At 53.1% G+C, this 23,313-nt stretch overlaps 2 protein-coding genes across 3 annotated transcripts in view; one reads left to right on the top strand and one right to left on the bottom strand.

The window, feature by feature from the left end:
• Nucleotides 1-23,313, bottom strand: part of SULT4A1 (sulfotransferase family 4A member 1) — a 996,812-nt gene that overhangs the window by 294,725 nt on the left and 678,774 nt on the right. The window lies entirely within an intron of this gene.
• PARVB (parvin beta) overlaps nt 1-23,313 on the top strand; it is a 695,786-nt gene that overhangs the window by 651,501 nt on the left and 20,972 nt on the right. For both annotated transcript variants that reach the window (XM_050805942.1, XM_050805943.1), the window contains 6 exons: nt 3,257-3,397; nt 4,656-4,771; nt 8,228-8,286; nt 11,875-11,894; nt 19,343-19,404; nt 22,244-22,312. In XM_050805942.1, coding sequence (XP_050661899.1) covers nt 3,257-3,397; nt 4,656-4,771; nt 8,228-8,286; nt 11,875-11,894; nt 19,343-19,404; nt 22,244-22,312 — 467 coding nt within the window. The remainder of the gene's footprint in view (nt 1-3,256; nt 3,398-4,655; nt 4,772-8,227; nt 8,287-11,874; nt 11,895-19,342; nt 19,405-22,243; nt 22,313-23,313) is intronic.

Genomic DNA, 23,313 nt, shown 5'->3' with positions numbered 1-23,313 from the left:
GTGCTAGGAAGATAGGAGTCCTGGCCACGATGGAGCCCTGAGCTGCTCCTGCAGCCCCCGCCAGTGGGCACAGTGATGTCTGATGATGCAGGTGATCATGTGTCATATTCTCTGCTGCACAGCAGTCACCCAAGACCCAGCCTAAGGCAGCACCCGGGCATGGCCAGTCTCTTTGGTCTCTGTTGCCTGCTGTTTCCACCGCCAAATTCCTATGTTCAAGTCCTACATGCGGGGCCCACCCATGTGACCTCATTTTACCTTAATTGCCTCTTTAAATACAGGCACATTGCAAGGAATGAGAGCTTCGCCCACTAGGAGAGATGGGTAGCCTGGCAGGCCCCCACTGTCCCTGCTACCAGCCAGACCTGCAGGTTGAACCTTGGAACGTGACTGTATTTATAGAGGTAATAGGATAGGCATGGTGGCTCACACGTGTAATCCCAGCACTTTGGGAGGCTGAGGTGGGTGGATCACTTGAGGTCAGTAATTTGAGACCAGCCTGATCAACATGGCAAAACCCCGCCTCTACTAAAAATACGAAAATTACCTGGGCGTGGTGGCACACACCTGTAATCCCAGCTACTCGGGAGGCTGAGGCAGGAGAATCGCTTGAACCTGGGAGGCTGAGGTTGCAGTGTGCTGAGATGGTGCCATTGCACTCCAATCTGGGTGACGAGAGTGAAACTCCATCTCAAAAAAAAAAAAAGTGATGAAGGTAAAATGAGGCTATACGAGTGGGTGGGCCCTAATCCAATATGTCTAGGGTTCCTATAAAAAGAGGAGATTGGGACACAGACGTGCACAGAGGGAGACCGAGTGAGGACACAGGAAGAAGACGGCAGCTGTCTACAAGCCGGGAGAGGGGCCTTAGATGGGTCTACGCTACCGGTGCCTTGATCTTGGACTTCCGGCCTCCAGAGCTGTGACATAAATCTCCGTTGTTTAAGCTGCATGGTCTGTGGCATGCTTTGTTGCAGCAGCCCAGGCAAATGAATCCAGTGTCCTCCGCTCCTCTGCCGACTCCTCTTCCTCCACCCTGGGTGACGTGGCCATGTTCAGTCTGCGGGGCTGGATGGTGGCAGGTGCAACGGGGGTGTGTCAGGCTCCCCTTCTCCCTGGTGGGTGAGGCTCTCGGACCACCCAGTTCCGTATAATTCTCTCTCTCCTTCCTTCTCCAAGCTGCCCTGCTCTGCCCTGTCTGTGGTTGTTGAACACCTGTGGGACCTACTTGCTCTCTACTTCCAGGGCGCAAATTCAGACAGACAGCTGTGGATGACTCAGCGAGGAACTGTTAGATCCAGATGGAGGGAAATAAGATGAATAAGCGGGAATCATTTCCACTCCCCTGCAGGATGCGTTTTGTTGGGCTGCTTTGTTTTTTCTCTTGCAGTCACTGCCGCTCAATCTGATGTTATTTACGAGTGTCTATCTCCCCACTAGGAACCTCTGTTATCTGTGCCATATCCAGCACCTAGGATAGTGCCTGTCCCATAGTAGGTGTTCAGTCCCTATCTGTGAGCCAACAAACGAAGGATTGAAGGGGTTTTCCGAGCCCAGCAGGCCTTGCTCTAGAATTTTATTATCCTGAAAGGGATACCAAAGCGGTTTGTTTTCTAATTGAGGGAGGGGAGGCTGCTGGGGAGATAACACTGAAGACATAGGGGCCTCTGGCTAAAATGCTTTCAACAGAACTTTGTGCTGGGAATCACTTGCAAAACAGAAACCCCATTTGTGACCAGCCTGGACTTGATTGCTTTCATGATCGCCCGTCAATGCCTGCGTCACCAACAGCAGCTGTGTATTGAAGGCTCTGTGCTGCTTGCAGTCACCCTCCCAGTGAACCATCTCACGATGCTCTGTGACGTCGCTTTTGTTGTTTTGCAGAGGGGATCTGTCGGTAAACAATGGAGTCTTAGAATCGAAGACTAGCAGGGAAACTGGGGGTCCTTCCTGCCATGTAGCAGGCATGGGGTGGGGCGCTGGTGGCCGGCACCTGCCAGTACCTACTGCTAACAAAAGGGAAATTGGAGGAGGTGCAGGCTCGGCTGGAGCTCAGCCTCAGTAATTGAATCTTGATGAAAAGTGACAGTTCTTGTCTGCGCTCCTCCAGATTGCTTCCTGTTCATTCTCGGTAATAAAATCATCGCCAGTTCTGTGAATATCTAATCTAACTTCCTATTGTGGTGTCAGAATGTTAGAGAAACAAGAATGGGAGCCTCAGGTGTGTGGGGAGGCAGAGGTAGCTTCTAAGACCTTTTAAAAAATTATCTTTATCAGTCCTCTCCCTTCTGGGACCCACACGGACGGTCTTCTCACCTTCTGACCCCCTCTCTCGTTCTTCCCAGGTAAACTCTTTGCCTCTCAATTGCATCTTGAATTATGTTTTTTCCATTTTGTATGCATAGAATGTTCCCTAGTGTAACACCCACAGTTTTATCCTTAACTCTTCTTCCCTTTTCAATCTGGAGTCATTCTCTAAGGAAGATTAGTGGCCTGAAAGCTCAGAGTTCCATGGTTCAACATCTCAAGATGCCCCCTTGGCCACGTGGTAACTTGCCCCACTTCGGGGACCTCCTTGAGGCCAGGGTCAGTCCTGGTGGTTCTGAGTTCCTTCAGCATCTCTCTCTTTTCACTTTTCCTTCCTTCCTTCCTTCCTTCCTTCCTCTTTCTCTCTTCTCTTTGTTCTCTTCTTTTTCTTCTCTTTCTTCTCTTTCTCTCCTTCCTCCCTCCCTCCCTCCCTCCCTCCCTCCCTCCCTCCCTCCCTTCCTTCCTTCCTTCCTTCCTTCCTTCCTTCCTTCCTTCCTTCCTTCCTTCCTCTCTCTCTTTCTCTCTCCCCTCCCTCCCTCCCTCCCTCCCTTCCTTCCTACCTTCCTTTCTTCCTTCCTCTCTCTCTCCTTCCTCCCTTTCTCTCTCTCTCTCTCTCTTTCTGAGGCAGGGTCTCACTCAGGTTGCCCAGGCTTGGGTGCAATGATGTGATCTTGGCTCACTGCAACCTCCACCTCCCGGGCTCAAGCACTTCTTCTGCCTCAGCCTCCTGAGTAGCTGAGATTACAGGCATGTACCACCATGCCTGGCTAATTTTTGTATTTTTAGTAGAGACGGGATTTCACCATATTGGCCAGGCTGGTCTCAAACTCCTGGCCTGAAGTGATTCACCCACCTCGGCCTCTCAATGTGCTGGGATTACAGGCATGAGCCACCATGCCTGGCCCTTCCAGCTTTTTCTGACCCTCTCCTCTTGTGCTTCTCATTGCAGAAAAACTGGCAGGATGCAAGCTGAATGTGGCTGAGGTGACACAGTCCGAAATAGGGCAGAAACAGAAGCTGCAGACGGTGTTGGAAGCAGTACATGACCTGCTGCGGCCCCGCGGCTGGGCACTCCGGTGGAGCGTGGACTGTGAGTTCCACGCCGTGGGGGGAGGGAGTGTCTGGAGGGAGCCCGTCCTCTCGACATTCGTCATCCACATTTGTCATCCGCATTCATCATCATCCCATCTGGCCTTGCATCTTAGAATTGGGTTCATCTCCCTGCGCCGTAAGAGGTAGAGCATTGCAGGGGAGAAGAACAGGAGAAGGGTTAGGGAGCTCCTAGAAAAGGTACCTGGTCAGGCCACGGTTCTCCATCCTCCCCACGCTGCAGAGGAGAGAGGCAATGTTTGTGGATGGGTGGCTCAGAGGGACTTCGAGAGAGAAGCAGCCTTGGGGGGTTCTTGTTGGGACTCAACCCCAAATACCAGTGGCAGCAACCCTAGTGGGCTGTTTGCCTGTGACCCTGGCATTAGGAGATGTGACATCATGGTATTTTCAGCCAAGACATGAACCCAGAAGGTGAAAGACTAAACCAGGAGAAAGTTCTCCTCGGTGCTGCCCACTCCTTCCCCACCTCCTTCCCCTTGAAGCAAGGCCGTCAGGGTGTGGCTTCAGGGCTCTCTGTGCAGGGCCAGAGGTCTCTGTGTTTTGGTGAGCTGGGCTCTCAGCGGTGGGCAGGAGACCCTGGAGCCTGGCCCTGCACCTGGTTTCTTGGCATCGAGACCTTGGGCAGACCCAGGCTGTCTCGTGGGTTGCTAGGTCCGTGGGTGGGGAATCGGGTGCCTTGTAAACTGTAAAACCCTGCGGAGGAGAAATGGTGATGATGACCAAACCTGAGTCTGCATGCTGAGGAGGAGAGAGGACAGACTCAGGCAAGGCAGGGGCGAATGGCTAATGTCCCCAGAGCAGCCTTCGCCCTTGGCAGCCTACCCTTGTTGGGATGGTTCGTTGTGTAGAGGGAGCCCTTTTTTAGTGCCAGAGATCATAACGCACATCCTTGTGATGGTTAAGTGGCCGTGACCTGCTTTCTGTGATCTTTTCCCTTCTGTGCTAATTTTACTATCCTGTTCCTTCCCCTCATCACTGCCCAATTTATTGCTTTTAAAACCATTGTGCTTCTAAAAGTGTCTGCACAAGTCATCTTAGGCCAACAAGAGAGGAGACATTGAAACCAGAAATGACTTCACCAGGTTGCTCATCAGCTCTCTTTACTTGTCCACACTTTGCTCCATCCTAGCCTTGCTGGGGTCTCATTTAGATGCTGTGTCTCTGTTGCTTTCTGCACGTGGGCCCGGGTTCCTGTGTCACCTGATCTAAAGTGTCTCCTTTCCTCCTCCCTCCCGCAGCAATTCATGGGAAGAACCTGGTGGCCATCCTCCACCTGCTGGTCTCTCTGGCCATGCACTTCCGGGCCCCCATCCGCCTTCCTGAGCATGTAACGGTGCAGGTGGTGGTCGTGCGGGTGAGTATAACCGAGCGGTCGGCCTGCCCGTAACTCCGCCAGAGAGGCAACGTCTTCTTCCTCCTGCAGTTTTCCTGCCCTCCCCCTCCTTTTTTCCCCCCAGGAGGCTACCTTCTATTTTTCCCTTTTGACAAAATGTGTGTCTCACCCTGGCTCCGAGATAAATGATTGGAACGGGAACAATGGCATTGATTTCATGAGAGGCAGAAGCAGAGGCAGGAGGGTGTTGAGGTTTAATTTTCCACATTTTTGAAAAGAACATTCATTTCTCTCCAAAGCCAACTGGTTGGAATTCAATCCCCTTGAATGTGCTTATTACTCATTGGAGGAGGTTGGCCCCGTGGGATGAAACAGACACCCAAATTAAAGCCGCTTTGCATTCGCCGTGGATTATTCATCATGCCCCGTCATCTCTTTTTTTGGGTTCATTTCTCTTGATTCACTTGGAGAAATGGAACCAGAACCCAGGTCCTTCTTACAGAGGGTGAAGTAGAGTTACCTTTCTCTTGCTGTTTCCCTTGCATTTATTTTTTATTTTATTTTATGTTTTGAGAAAGGGTTTCACTCTGTCACCCAGGCTGGAGTACCGTGGTGCAGTCACGGTTCACTGCAGCCTCAGCCTCTTGGGTTTAAGCAGTCCTCCCACCTCAGCCTCTCACGTAGCTAGGACTACAGGCACATGCCACCATGCCTGGCTAATTTTAAATTTTTGTAGAGACGGGGACTCACTATGTTGCCCAGGCTGGTCTCGAAGTCCTGGGCTCAAGTGATCCTCCCATCTCAGCCTCCCAAAGTGCTATGATTATAGGTGGGAGCAGCCATGCCTGGCTTTGTTTCCCTTACATTTAAGTGGACAGTCGCTGCCTAGGGTTCATGTATGCAGTTTCCCTCAGTAAACGTGCACTGAGCGCCTTCTATCCTCTAAGCACTCGGCATAGGCTGCTGAGCCACTAAAGGAGGAACACATGCCTGGGGTCTGCGGGGGCGACCACTGCTGCCAGAATTAAGGTCACGCTTGGAACCTTGGATACCTCCGTGTTTATTTTACTTGAGACATCCGGCTCCACTTTCCTCTGGTTTTTAAACTTCTCGGTCCCGTGGTCTCTGTGGTCCGGGAGGACCTGGCTGCCACTGTGTTTTCTGAACGCATTCTGACCCCTCTGTTACCCTGGGAGCTCAGTCTTGACTGGACGGGAATGCTCCTCTCTGGCATCAGGCGAGGGCCACCTGCCATGTCTCCATGTTTCCTTCCTAAGGAGGATGTTTGTGGCTGGTGGTGGTGACTTGGGACCTGGGGGGCCATTCCTATGGCCCCTTGTCTTGGCCACTGGTTCGCAGGCAGCCGGCCTGAAAAGGCTTCCCTAGGACACATGGGGATATGGTTCCCGAGCCCACCTACGTCAGCTCGGGGCCCCAGGAGCCCTGTGCAGGCTGAGAAACCAGAGTATTTCCTTTCAGGCTTGCACTTGAGTCCAAGATAATCTTTGGGGTTTGCAGAAAGTTTGAACCAGGCAAGCACTTGCTGGTGCTTCCTGCCATAACGGGTTAGAGAAGTGTTGTTTGGACCATGACCAAAGCAGAATGAAATGGGAGCAGGGGGTCCTGCGAACTGGGCGCCATTACTCCCCGGACCTTAGAGCCACCTTCTTTCTTCTCTGCAGCCCCCTGGCCTCTGAGCTTACTCAGTGGATCCCTTATCTAACCCCAGATGGAGTGGTTGGTGTAAGGGATGTGGCATTTCCAGGCTGGAAGGAAGGAAGGGAAGGGCCTTATTTACTGCCTGGCCGTGTGGCTTTAGGCTGATCACTTGCTTTTGCTGAGCTGCAGTGTTTCCCCCATAAAACCGAGATTTTACTACAAACCTGTAAAACATCCAGCTTCACGTCTCCAATCCTAGACCTGGGCCCAGCACCCGGTGGGTGCCTCAGGCACGTTTGGTCCGTGACTAGGTGAACACAATGTCTCTGGACCTTCCTTGGCAGGCACTCCTGAGAATCGGGATAAGCATCACCCACACTGTTGTTCAATAACAATCACCAACCCTGAGTATTCCCTGGGGGTCAAACTCAGGAAAGGGATGGAAGCTCAGATCTTGATGGTGTCCCCTGTGGGCTGGCCCAGTGGGAAGTGAGTTCCCGGTCCCTTGAGGGGTTCAGTGGTGGTTGGATCAGCCACCCAGACTCCACCTGGAGCTCCCGTGACAGGTGGGCTGCCACCCCTACTGTCACCACTGCCATGCCTCCCTCACCACCATCACTTCTTTTTTTTTTTTTTTTTGAGACAGAGTCTCGCTCTGTCACCCAAGCTGGATGCAGTGGCACAATCTCGGCTCACTGCAACCTCCGCCTCCTGGGTTCAAGCGATTCTCCTGCCTCAGTCTCCCAAGTAGCTGGGATTACAGGCGCGTGCCACCACGCCCAGCTAATTTTTGTATTTTTAGTAGAAACGGGGTTTCAGCATGTTGGCCAGGATGGTCTCGATCTCTTGACCTTGTGATCTGCCTGCCTCGGCCTCCCAAAGTTCTGGGATTACAGCCGTGAGCCACTGCTCCGGCCATCATTGCTTTTTGATACCTGCCACGCTCTGGGAAAAGTGTGACATATGCTGTATCAGTTTCCTAGGGCAGCCGTAACAAAGTACCACAAACCAGGTGGCTTAAAACAGCAGACATTTATTCTCTCGCAATTATGGAGGCCAGAAGTCTGAAATCAAGACGTTGTCAGGGTAGGATGTCCTCCTTCACATCTCCTCCTCCAGGGGAGGAGTCTTCCTGCCTCCTCCAGCTTCTGGTGGTGGCCATCAGTCCTTGGTGTCCTTGGCTTGTGGCCACATTTCTCTCTAGTCTCTGCCTCTGTCATCATACAGCTTCTTTGCTCTGTCTGTTTCTGTGTCTATTTCCTCTTCTAATAAGAATGTGAGCCATATTGGATTAAGATGGGACTCACCATAATCCATGATGACCTCGTATGAGCCAGTATCTGCAAAGACCCTTATTTCCAAATGAGATCACGTTCTGAAATTTGTGGTAGATACAAACTTTGGGGCACCCTCTTCAGTCCTGTGTACACACATGATTGTAGGGGACGTTCCCTGTTAATTATGTTCCTTCCAGTTGCATGCCTCACCTCTCCTGGCTGCAAAGCATAGAGGATCCCTTTGGGGAAACCTGACCTGGGGTGTTTCTCCTGAGACCCACACAAATGCCAACCCTCAGGGCCACATGGAGACCAGAGGGTGGGAGGAGGATGGGGACAGGTTGTGGCCGCTGAAAGGCACCCTGCGCAGGGTCCCCTGCTGTGCACTCACCCAGGCCTGGCATGCATGTTCAATATCACCCCTCCTCCTGTTGCTCTTTTCTAAGATGATCTCTGACCCCACAGCTTCATCTGCCCTGTCAGTGCGTCCTTCCTCATCTCTCCACTGCCTGATTTTGTGTGTTTATTTTGGGGTTTTCAGAAGCGGGAAGGCCTGCTGCATTCCAGCCACATCTCGGAGGAGCTGACCACAACCACAGAGTAAGTGGACCCCTGCCTTGCCCTTCCAGGCCCTGCTGCCCCGAGTGAGCGGGGCCCCAGGCTGCCACTTCAGCCAGGGACGCCGGCACACGTGGGGCTGCTTCCGCTCCACGCCCCTTCACTGTAGCATGTGATTCTCATGCTGGTTCCCACCCCACTCTCCTCCCTCTGCACACTTTCTTCAGAGTTTTTAACATTAGAACTGAGTTACCTTCCACAGCCTTTGAATTTTTTCATTCCTTATCTTAAAAGGTGAGCTTTAAGAACATTGCAAGGTGGGGCAGGCAGAGAGAGTTCAGGATGATTAGAGAGACCCATTGTCTCGGTTCATTTATCCATCTACATTAGCGCCGTCAGAGGCAAGAGTTGCATGTTTAAACCAAAACTTTCCTTTGACAGACACTACTAAGCCATCTCTTATCTCCTAGAGAAAGCCAGAGGGCAGGTGTTCAGAAGTCTAAAAGTCTTCAAATCTATTGAAAATAGCAAATCAAACAGTATCTGTGGTGTGTGGTTTTAAGGACTCCTTGTGATAACCTGCTAAGAATCTTTAGAATTCACTGCATTTGTGCCTCTTGACTAAACCTGTTTCAGATGAAAGAGAACATTTAAAAATTGATTGTCTCAGCTAATCCATCAGCTAAGTTCACAGAGTGATTAATTACTGTGTTGTGAATTCATGGATGGTATTTCAAAAATCGTAACTGACACAGGAAAGCACTCGTGGCTTGCAAGCTGTCAAGGAAGATGATAGGACAGTGGAGTGCAGGCTGACGCATGTGCAGAGGCCCATGAAGAGGCCTCCAAGTCTGCCCCAGGCCCGTGAAGGGAACAGGGAGAGCTGGAGGAGGGGAGGATGAGAATGTGGTTCTGTGCCCAGCACAGTAGGCCTTTGGCAGCAGCTCTGCCTATTCAGCAGTAGGAGAAGGGCTGCTCATGAGGAACTGGGATTGGGCTGGTGTCTTAGTTGTTTATTGTTGTGTAACAAGTCACCCCCAAAGCGGAGTGGCTTAAAACAACATCTGTTTCATTTGCTGCTCACAATTCTGTGGGTCAGCAATGTAGGCTGGGCTCAGCTGGGTGGTTGTTCAGCTAGTCTCGCCTGGGGTTGCTGATATGATGCAGACACCTGAAGGCTGGTTGGGGGCTGGAGAGGCAAGATGGGCTCCCCCTACCTCTGGTGGTTGGTGTTGGCCTCCCCTGGGTCCCTCCTCACAGAGCTGGGCATCTTCCCAGGGTGCCCTCAGAGTCCTGAGAGAGTGAGAATGCAGCTGCAGGCCCCTTGAGGCCTTGTCTTGGACATCCATACCTATATCCTCAATTCTGTGAGTCGAAGTGAGTCACGGGTCATCGTGGATCAAGCTGCAGGAAACAGACTCTGCCTCCTTGTGCAGGAATGGCCTATGCACATTGTTGGCTGGTGGGCATGCTGTGATAGGAGTCCCCCTCTAGGTGAGGGGGTCCCATATGAGGATAGCACGGAGGAGCTGAGGCCCCTGCCATAAAACTAGAATGGTCCAGAGACAGAGAATGAGCAAGTGGGTGGGAGAATGGCCTCAGCTATTCACCAGTGGTAAGTGGCACCGAGGGCCCACTGCATGCCAGCCTCCCTGCTGGTTCAACAGAAACACTGAGAGGTGGGCTGAGTGCAGTTTCTCTCCTCCAGGGTTACCCATCCTACTGATGAGAAAGGATGCATCCACAGGCATGCACAGTCCAACACAGGGGCTTGTGGGAAGTGCCTTAGGGCCCTAAGGGAATGTCCAGGAGGAGGGGAGCACCCCAAAGTCAGGGCAGGGGAGATTCCAGTGGAAGCCACCTCAATCAGATACCAGACAGCACTGAGCAGTGAGGAAGGAAGTTGGGATTTTCTAGCCTGAGTCAGCATCCCTCTGCCAGCCAGGGCCGGGATAGAGGAGAGGCTGGGTCACCTCTCCAGGCTGATGCCCCAGGTGGGTTCTCCTCAGGGCTGGTTATCCCATCCTGGTCTCCTGTTCCTTCCCCTCCCCATGGCTGCAGAGGCTCTGATGGAACATTTGAATCATCGAATGTCTGCTGAAAACCAGCAGCCCAAAGATCCACTTTCAGTTTCCTAAGGCAGCATTGCCACCTCCCATCCAGTCTCAGTGTTCCCCTTTCTCTTTCAAGAGGTGGTTATGAGGTCACCCCTTCCAGGAAGCCCTCCTGTCTGCCAAGCAGGAGTGCTTGACTTCCTGTTAGTTCCCGTTGCCTCTGGACACATGTGACCAACATTGAAATATTGGCTTACCAGGTCTCTCACTCCCAGGCATCTTGAGGGCAGGGCCACATAGTGTTTATCTCCAGGGGATATTAATTACTGTATCTGCACAGCCTGCACATAGTAGGTGCTTAAGTAAGTGCTTATTAAATAAGATGGAGCAAAAGGACTTGAGCCTAGAGGGATTTGGGGACAAAATAAAGACTTTCTTGCCTCTCAGGAAGGCAGTGCATGGAAAGGCTCTGTGCACTCACTCACTGGGAATCTTTGAGGAGAAGCTGCTCACCACTCCCGTCTCCCTCATTGCTTCCACTGCCGCCTGCCTGAGATCAGGGCCCGGCCTTGTGGTTCCCCAGGATCCTTTAGTTCCAAAAGTCCTGCAAGTACATTGTGTTTACTCCTGGAAACATAAGTAACCTGCAACCTTGTGTGTTTGTTTGTTTGTTTATTTGAGACAGGGTCTTGCTCCATTGCCCAGGCTGGAGTGCAGTGGTGCGATGCCAGCTCAGTGCAGCCTTGACATCCCAGGCTCTAGCAATCCTCTCACCTTACCACCCGAATAGCTGGGACTACAGCGCATGCCATGACACCCAGCTAATTTATTTGTATTTTTCTTAGAGGAGGTTTTGCCACTTTGGCCAGGCTGGTCTCCAGTCTTGCATTTTGTTGTTGTTGTTTTGTTTGTTTGTTTTTTGAGACAGAGTTTCACTCTTGTTGCCCCAGGCTGGAGTGCACTTGTGCAATCTCTGCTCACTGCAACCTCTACCTCCTGGGTTCAAGTGATTCTCCTGACTCAGCCTCCCAAGTAGCTGGGATTACAGCTGCCTGCCACCACGCCCGGCTAATTTTTGCATTTTTAGCAGAGATGGGGTTTCGCCATTTTGGCCAGGCTGGTCTCGAACTCTTGACCTCAAGTGATCGACCCACTTCTGTCTCCCAAAGTGCTGGGGTTACAGGCGTGAGCCACTGTCCCTGGCCCAGCCTGTGTTTTGAGCATTCCATGGCTGCTGGAAGACTTGTTGTCTGCTGAAATCTTCGTATTAACCACTATCTGATTTAAGTACCTCCCCTCCAAACAACATTAACAGAGTGGTTAATGTGCAAATAGAGATGGTGATTTGCTGCTGATTTTGTACAAATGTTAATAATCCACACAAGCACCTCTCATTTATCATTAGAGTGGGCTGGAACGTAGCACAATGTGACTTGCATTCTTATCAGTAGGCCTTTACCTGGGCAGCGAGGGCCCAGCTTTCTGGCTGGCTCTGTCCCTCATCTTCCATGTGCTGGTTGTGAAACTGCGTTCTGAGTGACCCATCTCATGGCTCTCTCTGTGTTCTTGTTTGCAGGATGATGATGGGCCGGTTCGGTAAGTAACCCTAGGGCAAGTGGGGAGACGGAGACGTGTTAGGGCTGCCCCAGGAAGCTTCCAGAGAGTATACATGGTCATCTGGGGGGAGTAGGAAACTGGGTGGGTCTTAATGCCCCCATAGTTCTGGAATCCTAGGGAAAGTTCACAGCCCTCTGCCGCCTTTCTGTATAACGGGCTTGTTTCTCAGAGCTGAGAGTGGCTGGGTGGTGCTAGGAGGAGTGGGGTGGAAGGCTGGGTGACCAGCTAGGGGAGCGGGAGGGGCCTGGGATGTAACACTGGCTGGAACTGTCAGGGGCTGGTGCAAGAGTGGTTGAGGGTAAAAGGGAGGGAGGAGAGGCGGCCAGCACAGCGTCATTAGCTGGTTGGAAGAGAATGGCTCAGCTCTGTGGATGTCCTTCCATATGTGTTATTTCCTCCTGGAAACCACTGGTTTAGCAGACTTCCTTAGAGTCAGGCAGCTGGGGCTCAGTCCTGGCTGGTGGCCTGTGGCCTGCCCCTTCCTCTCTGCTCCTCATCTGAGAAATGGGAGTATGAAAGGCTCTCCCCAGGCAGAAGCTGCTGTGAGGATTGGGTGAGATCACAGGTGAGTGCCCTGCTTGGCCAGGGGACAGCCCTTTATGTGGGGTAGTTTTATTAGTGTTGGTTTTCAGTGGCTATTCCCAAAGAGAGAGGCAATTACTCTGCCTTCCCCCATTAGAGCCTGAGACCTCATCGTCATCTCAGTGAGGGATGGCAATGTTTCAACCCTCAGAACCAGAATACCCCGGCCCTCAACCTGGCCAGGCTCGGTGCTTTGGGAAGCATTTCAAAAGAGAAACCTCTTGACCCCCAAATACCATGTTCTCCAGTGAGCAGGGAGAGGAGAACAGCTCTTAAAAGGAAAAATGGAAACCAAACACAAGTTTCCCACCTGCCTCTCCAGCCTGCCAGCCTGGAGCTGATGTCTGTCTTTTTGGGGCCCTTGGGGTGGGAGTGCTACCCCCTGAGTTCTATAGAACGAGGGCTGGGCCAGCTCGGCCATAGGGCTCTGTAACCTCAAAGTTATGGGGACCAGCTAGGATGCCATTGCTGCTTATCTGTTGTATTAAGATTCTTTAGAGGGACAGAACTAATAGGATAGATATATACAAAGGGGAGTTTACTAAAGGTATTAACTCACACAATCACAAGTCCCACAATAGCCCTTCTGTAAGCCGAGGAACAGGGAAGCCAGTCTGAGTCCCAAAGCTGAAGAACTTAGAGTTTGATGTTTGAGGGCAGGAAACATCCAGCATGGGAGAAAGATGGAGGCTGGGAGGCTAAGCCAGTCTAGTCTTTTCATGTTCTTCTGCCTGCTTTTTATTCTGGCTGTGCTGGCAGCCGATTAGATGGTGCCCACCTAGATTAAGGGTGGGTCTGCCTTTCCCAGTCCACTGACTCAAATGTTAATCTCCTTTGGCAACACCCTCTCAGACACACCCAGGGACCACACCTCGCATCCTTCAATCCGATCCAGCTGACGCTCAGTATCAACCATCACGCCTATGGAGAGGGGAAGGGGCTCAGATCCTGCGGGGCTCGAATTGAGAAGAGGCAGCCAGTGTGTGTCCCCTCGGCTTTCTTTGCTAGACCTTAAGCTGTGCTGGGAACGTTCACAGGCCTTCACTGTTTTTTGTTTTTTTTTTGTTTTTTTTTTAAAAGGATAATTCCAGCTCTTTAAAAACGTCTCTATTATTAAAAAACAAATGCAGGAAGAGAAAGAGAAATGTCCTGTGGTCCTGTATATAGTTGCTGAGGGAGGTGAAAGCACAGTGGGGTCACAGCTCATGGGGCCAGGATGAGGCATCTCCCATCCTGCGTCTAGGTAGAAGTGCACTTTGGGGGCACAGTGCCCCACTCTGTCACCTCCTCTCCACCCTTTCTTCCTGGAGGAGGCTCAGAACCCCTTTGGAATTGTAGAGGCCTAAAGATGAGGAGAGGGCCGGGTGCAGTGGCTCATGCCTGTAATCTCAGCACTTTGGGAGGCCCAGGTGGATGGATCCTGAGGTCAGGAGATCGAGACCATCCTGGCTAACATGGTGAAACCCCATCTCTACTAAAAATACAAAAAAATTAGCTGGGCGTGGTGGCGGGCACCTGTAGTCCCAGTTACTGCGGAGGCTGAGGCAAGATAATCGCTTGAACGCAGGAGGTGGAGGTCGCAGTGAGCCTGGATCACGCCACTGCACTCCAGCCTGAGTGATAAAGCGAGACTCCGTCTAAAAAAAAAGAAAAAAGAAAAAAAAAGAAGAGATTGGGTCCCTCAAGCATTTTTGAGTCTTTTTGGTTTTTGTGGCGCTGTCACTTTTGTGCTTGGTTCGGGCCTCGTTGGAGGTTTAGGGAAAAGACAGTCTGGTCAGTTCAGTTGGGAACACATGGGCCTCGGGCTGTGTGTAGCACCCTGTGGCCCGAGGGCCCAGAAGCCTGGCCCCGGAGCCCCTGCCACCCCAGGAATGAGCTTTCGGGTCTGGTGTGCAGGGCGGTGGCTCCTTCGGTAAGAGCCAGGTGTCACGTGTGAAAAGTGGACCCAGCTGCCACTCCAGGGATGGGAGGACTGTGGAATCGCAAGACCAATTTGTACAAGAGGCCGATGGAGTTGTTCTCGTTACTTTGTAGGCTTTATGCGCTGTGCTTGAGAAAATTTAAACAGGCTATTAGTCAGTGACAGGCAATTAGTTCCGCCCCCGGCCTTGCTGCTTCTGCTGACGCAGGTTCCGAAGTCTCCTGGTTACCCAGCCTGGCACCCTCAGGCACGGCAGGGCGTCTGGCCCGGCACCCGCTCCTGTGGGGGCAGCAGCATGCCTTGTCTTGGCTTCCCTGCTATGCCACTCACCTCCTTCAGACCTTGAGAGCACCCCACGGCGCTTTCTCCTCCAGCAACCTTCACCTGAATGCTCTCCCTCTAGATTACCCCATGACTCACTCTTGCAGTTCTGCCAACTCTTGATTCAAATGTCACTGATCAGGCAGGCCCTCTCTGACTCCACTGCCCCAAACTGGCCTCCACTGGCTCTCCTCCCCACCCCTGCCTTAGTTCTTTCTGTTCTCACGTGATGCACCAAAAGCAGCGAGACTCTGCTCATGGGGAAGGCCTGGCTCCTCTGCCCTGCGCCACTGTTTACACAACGAAGCCTACATGTGTCTGGCAGATACTGGTGCCGGCAAACTTTCAGGGGCACCCACAGCCCCTGCCTTTCTCCTTTCACACGTGGCTCCTTGACCGAGAGGTGCTCTGTGGGCCAGAGCTGACCTTTCCTCAGGGTGCACCCCACCCCTGACCAGAGCAGCCAGCCCTGGCCACAGTCTGCACACAGCTGGTGCCAGATGTTCTAGGAGCTTCTGGAAGGCTGGGTTTTGCCAGGAGCGGTCTTCTGGGCCTGTTTCCCCATGAGCACCCTGAGCCAGGGAGGGATGGGGGCTCCGTTCTGCCCACTCCCCATCATCCCAGCGAGGGAGGTGGCTCCATAGGTCCTTGCTGCCTCCTGACAGCATCACTGTCCTGGCCGAGGTGGGTGAGGAGGCTTCTCTCCACAGAAACGAGTCCCAGGGGGAGCTGAGGAGGTTGCAGCCTGGTCTCCATGGCAACGGGTGAGCTGGTGCAGCTTCTCCATGGACGCCCTTCCCCTTCCAGGGTCTGCCCTTCCCCCTCCTGGGTCTGCCCTGGGCTGGAGGCCCTACCTGAGGCATGAGGGGAAAGAGGGGGGATGTTCCTTCCTCACCCTCTTCCCCCTCATTATATAACTCCTAGTAATACCCCTTCAAGTCTCCCCCATTTCTGCTAACAGGGCTTGTTCCAAAAACTCTGGCTCCGTCCCATCACCCCTGGCTCCTGACTGTGCCCTCCACAACCCCACATTGCAGGCCACAGCCCCTGTTAACCCCTCTCACAGGCCACCTGGCTCTTGAACCTGCACTGGGCTTTCTGGCATCTCTCCTTGTGCCTGCTGCTCCCTTGGTGAAACGCCTTTCCTCCTCCTCTTGCCCCAGCAAGCCTGGTTTGGACCCCAGGCTGCTTTGTGAAGTCTTCCTCAGGTCCCCCAGCCCTTGGTTCGTGGGTCCCAGACTCAGGTGCCTCCAGGGACCAGGTTGATAATATAAAACAGGAGAGTAGCTAGATTATACAATGATAACATCAGCTGCCCCTTCACCCTGGGGTGGCAGTGGGGAGTGGTGGGGTCTGGGGCAAACTGGAGAGTCCACACCCCCATCCCCAGGGGCAGCTCATTGCTGCCAGGTGGGAGTGCAGGCTCCCTGTTGCCACAGACTCCAGTTCTTCAAGAGAAGCCAGAAGTTCAGAACTTTTGCACAGACCTTCCCATTTAAGAACTGTTGACTCTGGCCAGGTACCATGGCTCACACCTGTAGTCCCAGCACTTTGGGAGGCTGAGGCGGGTGGATAACTTGTGGTCAGGAGTTCAAGACCAGCCTTACCAACATGGCAAAACCCCGTCTCTACTAAAAACACAAAAATTTTTATGCATGCCTGTAGTCCCAGCTATTCAGGAGGTTGAGGCAAGAGAATTGCTTGAACCCGGGAGGTGGAGATTGCAGTGAGCCAAGATCATGCCAGTGCACTCCAGCCTGGGTGACAGAGTGAGACTCTGTCTCAAAGAGCAAAAACCAAGACCAAAACAAACAAAACAAATAAACACTGTTGACTCAAATGAAAACATTACAGGGACCAAGCTGAGCGTTCCTGCAGGTTGAACCTGGGCAGCCCTGGCATGCTCAGGTTGGTTGGCCCCGTCCGGATTCCTCTTTTCTGACACTAACAGGGTTGCACTACCATAGTTTACTCTCTCTCCCGGCCCTCCCCCAAGTCTGTGTCTCTTCCAAGAGCGGGGCTCCTCCTTGTTTATCCCTGTGATGTCCCCAGAGCCTGCGGAAGCTCTGGGGGACAGGACAAGAGGGAGCTGTAAGGACTGAGGGCCGACAATGCTCCTGCCAGGCTCCGTGCTCCTGCCTCTACTCACTGCCCCACTTAGTTCCACACCAAGGCGAGGCAGGGGCTGTCACAATGCCGCCTTTACAGAGGAAGAAATGGGGTTGGAGAGGGAAGGATTTGCCCAAAGGCATGGGGTGTGAAGTCGGGCAGCTAGAACAAAATAGGATCTATTTTCGTTCCCAAGGCCAAGCACATCACAGCAGTGCAGTATGCTTTCTCTATCTCTCTCTCTCCCAGGTCAGGGTGGTCCCTGGGGAGGCCCTTGGGTACCCCTAGACAGGTGGGAGGAGCTTCCTACCCCACCCTCTTCCTGTCAAGCTGGGCTCCACAGCTCCCGGGGCTGCTGCTTGGGTTGGGGTCCCAGACTGGCTGGTAACAGAGGGTCCCTCCGCTGGACTCGAGCTTCTGAGCATGCTCTGCCCCCAGGAATCTGGAGGATGGAAGTTGGGGGCCCTAGGTCCCTTCCAAATGCCCTGGGTCCTGTGCCCTGGGTCCCCAGTGCCCATTTTCAGAGCCCCCAGCCCCTCCCTGCCATGTGGACCGTGTGACGTGATGCCAGTCCCCCGGGTCCAGGGGCGCAGCAGCCGGCGGAGAGGCCTCTGCGGCACCGATGCCTCCCTAAGTGGCTTGACTCTGCCAGCCCAGCGGTGGCCCAGCTAAATATACCCCGGCTGACGTCAAGCACTCTTCTGCTCCTGGGGTTTTTCTTAAGCTGCATTTATAGTTTGCGTATTGCTTTGTAAAGATTTCCTTTTTTTTTTGCTCCTTAGCAGACTGTCTTATTGAGTGTACTCGGACTTAGATGATTATGAAAATAATTTACAGCTGCTGCATTAGGAAGCTGGCATGTGTCCAGAGGCAGGGGCGTTTTGGTCAGTGTCGGTCTTTCGGTGAAGAAAACTTCCCTCCCCTCCCCCCAAACACGCACATGCACACTCATGCTCACACATGTACACACATGCACACACATGTACACACACACGCATGCACACACATGCACACACGTGTACACATACGCGTTCCTTCTCCTTTCCACTTCATTTCTCACCACCTCCAGAAGGCCAAGGCAGAGGCTACCTGGGCTGGGCTGGGCAGGGGGGTGTGAGCTGCCTCCTGGGGCCCAGCCTGGGAGGAAGGGTCAGCATGCTTCCTCTGCGAGGAGGCCTGGCTGGCTTATCTCCCCGGCCTCTGGCTTACCTGGGCCTAACCCCTTTCTTCTCTTTCTGGGCTCTCTTTGTCTCTCTCCTAGGCCAGGGCAGTCCCTGAGGAGGCCCCCCTAGGCCACCCCCTAGATGGGCAGGAGGAGCTTCCTACCCCACCCTCTTCCTGTCAAGCTGGGCTCTGCAGCTCCCCAGTGCTGCTCCTTGGGTTGGGGCCCCAGCCTGGCTGGTAACAGAGGGTCCTTCCTATGGGCTCGGGCTTCTGAGCATGCTCTGCCCCCGGGAACCTGGAGGATGGAAGTTACCAGCCTGGCTGGTAACAGAGGGTCTCTCTGCCGGGCTTGGTCCTCTGAACATGCTCTGCCTCCGGGAACCTGAAGGATGGAAGTTAGGGGGCCCCGAGTCACTTCCAAATGCCCTCCTCCCCGTCTCTTCTGCCCCGGCAGTGATGCCCCACAGCTCTGTGTCTACCTGGAGACCTCAGCCTTCTGCTTGGGGTCCAAGTCTCTGTCCCATATGCCCCTGTGGGACCCTCCCTCCATGGCAGCAGGTGCAAAGGCTGTGAGGCAGGTGTGCACCAGTGTCAGCAGGAGCAGCTGGGAGGCCGGTTGGTGAGGTGAAGTCAGGGAGGGTGCGTGTAGGAGGATGATGCTGAGCCTGAGTGTCCCATGGCCCGTGGGAGAAAGGATGGAATTTATCAGAGTGTCCCATGGCTCGCAGGAGAGAGGATGGATTTTATTCTAAGCATGATAAGAAGCAGTTGGAGAGTTTTAGTTGTGGTGGGAATGGAAGGGGAACCAAATGATCCTGTTTGCACTTGGAAGGGTTCACTCTGCCTGCTGGGGAGAAGGGCTCAGGGGCCAGGAGTGGAGTAGGAGGCTGCAGCTGCTCCCAGGTGCGGGGCAGTGAGGCGTCACGGGGGAAGTGATCGGATTCACAGGTGACATTTGCCAGTAAACAAGGGAACAGGGAGAATTCAGGACACCTCAAGTCCTAGGACATGGCGGGTGCAGATGCCAGGTGCCATCTATGTGTTTCATATGAAAAGGTAAAAAGCAGTTGGAGGGGACCCTCTGCAGCCTCTAGTCATGCTGCTCCAGTTGTTCCGAAGCGCGCTTGCTCGCCTTGGTTTGGCCAGGACAGATCATCAGGGTCAGCCCTTTCGTTCTGGTAGGAATTGGAAGAATTCTAGGCAGGTGTGGGAGTTGAGACTGAACCCCCTGAGGGATCAGAAGCTGGCAGGTCCCCGGATGGCCCGGGATTAGGGCAGCACTGCGGGTTTCCATAAACACTCCTTCGTGTCTCTCTTTGCATGTCCTCAGAGCGGGATGCCTTCGACACGCTGTTCGACCACGCCCCGGATAAGCTCAGCGTGGTGAAGAAGGTGAGCTATTGGTGGGATGTTGGATGTGCTCTCCCATGGCTCGCGGCTTTTTGACAGCACAAATGCCTGCTGGGAAGAAGGTGGGAAAATGTTTGGAATCTCAGAAATGTTTGCCACATGGATTGAAATGTAATTACAGTCAAAAACGTAACCACAGTGCATAAAATTAGCGCCTTTTAACTCAACATCGCTGCTCCCTGGGTATCTTCCTGCCCGCCCTCTCCACTTCTGTTAAGTGAATTACCCAGCCAGCAGTTCTTTCTGACTCGAGGCCTGTCTTCAATGTGGAAATGTTTTTAAGCATGTCAGCCTGCTGCTCTTGCTGGCCTTGTTACCATCCACAGCCTGCCCAGTAAACACGCAGGCCTGTGCGGCTGAGCCGTGCTATTGATGGATTTGGCCCGTTTCCCTCCAGACAGAGAATGGGCCCTCACTAGCCCAGGCAGCCTGCCGGTCAATCTGTGGGTGGAAAAATCTCCAAGGCTCTGGAGTTGGGGGTGGGAATGATCAGTTTCTGGGGGATCTGCCAGGGAGGCTTGTTCCCCTCAAAAGGAACTGGGGCCCACTGGCTGCTCAGTAACTTATCCGAGTGCCTGCAGGCATCCCATTCAGGAGGCTGCTTCCCTCCTTCCCATGACGTTGGAGGAGCACTCATTGCTACCCATGGTACAGGCGAGAGAGTTCTCCTTTGTCTAGGACACCTCACCCAAATGCTTTCTTAGTGCAGGACTTGTCAGAACCTTTCATAGGCTGACGTATACTGTACTTCTCCAAGAGGGAGCTTGGTAGGAAGCATTTTCCAAAATTGTTTGTTGAGAGTGGGCTTCATTTATCCATCAGTTTTGGGGTAGGATGCCTTGTATTTCTGTGGAACCCTCTTTTGGAAAATGTTGGCCTGGGGCTGGACCACAAGATCATTCGTTCTTGGAAGCATTTTGCAAAAGGCTGTTGGAACTGTGCTAACGGTCGTTCTGGGACGAAGCCTTCTTAGCACTCTTGGGTGGTGAGGTATATGCTAGGAGCCTCAGAGTCCCCCATTTCCACCCCATCACATGTGGCCCCCAAGGACCCTGACACAACCGGTTCAGGGAGTGAATCAAATCCAGCTCCCGACTTATCAGCTGTGTGACCTCCGGTGAGGGGCGAGATTATACCCCCAGCCTCAGTTTCCCCATCTTTCAAGTGGGGACAGAGATGTTACCCACCTCTCAGGTCCCTGTGAGGATAAACTGGGATTCTGTCTGTGCATGGGCTTAGCCTGCAGCGTATGGTCACTGGTAGCATTGAGAATGGTGTGGCCTGAGGTTGCTTTCATCTCTCAGTGGATACCATGTTAATTCATTCTGAGAAAGACACATTTTCAGCACTGGAGCCACCAGCAAGGAAGAAGACAGAATCCTTTGACTTGCCTGATAGCTTTCCTCACCTCCACATTGCAAGTTTAGGTGTTTGTGGCTCTCTGTGCCCCAGAATGAAGTCAGGAGTCCCTGCCCACCTCTGCAGGTTTCTCCCTGGGTCGTCCCCTCCTACTCCTTCCCATCCCACCCACATCCAGCCACAGCCTGAAGACCCCAAAGGGTTTGCAGATGTGCCTGGGTACCCACTCGGCTCACTCTCACCTTTCACTCACCTACCCTCAGGTCCAGCTCCAATGCTCCCTCTCCATGGTCTTAGCGGGGGTCCGCACACATCTTCTCTGTGGCTCGTGAAATCTCCCCTGCATTTCGTGTTTCCCTGCAGTACCGTATCTCTTGATGTCTCCATCCCACCACTACATGCATATGGAGAATTACAGGCCCTTTGGCGGGGGCCGGGGGTGGAGCTGTCTGACTGTGTTTGTGTCCTTAGTACCAAGCAGCATGCCGGGCGCATAGTAGCTGCTCAGTAAATTTGAGCAGAATGGGTAAGAAATCATATCATGCGCAGTGGTGGGTAGTATTGACTTTCCATCAAAGTTGGGTTTGGTCACTGAGGAATTACAGGTGACAGTTTTTAAGCCTGTGCCAGAGAGAAGCCAGTGCCCCTTGGTACCTACATAATAGGGCTCAGAAAATTCCCACAGCCCAGAGAGATCACCCTGGGTGGATCTCCCCATGTATTGCAGATCGATAGGTGGGCTGGGTGCGGTGGCTTACGCTTGTAATTTCAGCACTTTGGGAGGCCAAGGTGGGCAGATCACCTGAGGTCTAGAGTTCAAGACTAGCCTGACCAACATGGAGAAACCCCATTTCTACTAAAAATACAAAATTAGCCGGGCTTGGTGACAAGGGCCTGTAATCCCAGCTACTTGGGAGGCTGAGGCAAGAGAATCACTTGAACCGGGGAGGAGAAGGTTGCAGTGAGCTGAGATTGCGTCATTGCACTCCAGCCTGGGCAACAAGAGCGAAACTCTGTCTCAAAAAAAAAAAAGAAATTCAGTAGGTGTGGCTGGAGGCAGCACTTCCGCTCAGTCTTCTGAGTGCCGTTTACTGTTCCAGGTCACATCTAAGATACATTTGCAAATGTAATGCTCCTCCCCTGGCAGTTTCATCTTTCTTAAGAGCAGGGAGTGCTCTCCAGTGTGATTGTTAAATATGGCACACGTGCACAGATTGGCATATGTGTGCATGGGTTGGTGAACAGAGACATGTGTAGCCAGGATAGATGTGGGCATTATGCCATGAAAACTCGGGGCTATTGTCGGGATGTTGCATTTGAAACATGGGCTTTTTATTTTAGCAAACAGGAGATGATGAAAGCGTTTCCCAGAGCCGGGGCTGGCAAATGTCAATCCTGCCCCTCCAGATGGGACCTGCACGCGGGCCGTTCACGGCTCCTGTGTCTCTTTTGTTCTTGGCAGTCTCTCATCACTTTTGTGAACAAGCACCTGAACAAGCTGAATTTGGAGGTGACGGAACTGGAGACCCAGGTATGCGCTGCTTTGGCTTGAAGGATCCTTTGTCCGCCGCCGTTTTCAGTCAGCGTTTTGATCCCAGGTGGGGCGCGTGAACAAAGCTGGCGCCATTTTGTTCCTCTCACAAGGAATTCCCCCCAATGGTGCCGGCAGAAATAACCACCGTAGCCTTCTCGGCCCCTCTGTCTTCCTTTCCTGGGGCTGCCGCCACACAGCGCTACAAACCAAGCGGCTGAAATCAAGGTGGGGTCTGGGTGGATTGCCTCCACGGCTGTGAGGAGGAGCAGGGGGGGGGGGGGGGGGGGGGGGGGGGGGGGGGGGGGGGGGGGGGGGGGGGGGGGGGGGGGGGGGGGGGGGGGGGGGGGGGTGTTCCTGGCCTCCCTCCCAGCTTCTGGGGTTTTGCTGGGATCTTTAGCATTCCTTGGCTTGTACATACATCACTCTCTTCTCTGCCTTCATCTTCATGTGGTGTTGTCCTTGTGCGTGTGTCTCTGTGTCCAAATGTCCCCCTTTTATCAGGACGTGGTCATGCTGGATTAGAGCCCACCCATGACTTCATCCCACCCTGACCGCATCAGTGTAAACCCTGTTTCCAGATATGGTCACACTCAGAGGTCCTGGTGATTAGGGTTCCACTGCATTTTTTTTTTTTTAAGACAGAGTCTTGCTCTGTCACCCAGGCTGGAGTGCACTGGTGTGATCTTGGCCCACTGCAACCTCCACCTTCCGGGTTCCAGCGATTTTCCTGCCTCAGCCTCCCGAGTAGCTGGGAATACCGGTGCGTCCCATCGTGCCCAGCTAATTTTTGTATTTTTAGTAGAGACGGGGTTTCACCATGTTGGCCAGGATAGTCTCAATCTCTTGACCTCGTGATCTGCCTGCCTCAGCCTCCCAACCACTGTATCTTGTTTTGGGAAATGCAAAACCCCAAAACACCTGGATGGTGTTACTCAACCCATAACACCCTCCAGGGCTCTACCCCAGCCCACCACAGAGCCTTTGCACACTCAGTTCCT

Source organism: Macaca thibetana, chromosome 10 (assembly GCF_024542745.1).
Source record: "Macaca thibetana thibetana isolate TM-01 chromosome 10, ASM2454274v1, whole genome shotgun sequence".
NCBI lineage: Eukaryota > Metazoa > Chordata > Mammalia > Primates > Cercopithecidae > Macaca > Macaca thibetana.
Note: the sequence above shows the minus strand (reverse complement) of the source record. Positions and strands in the feature narration are given on the sequence as shown.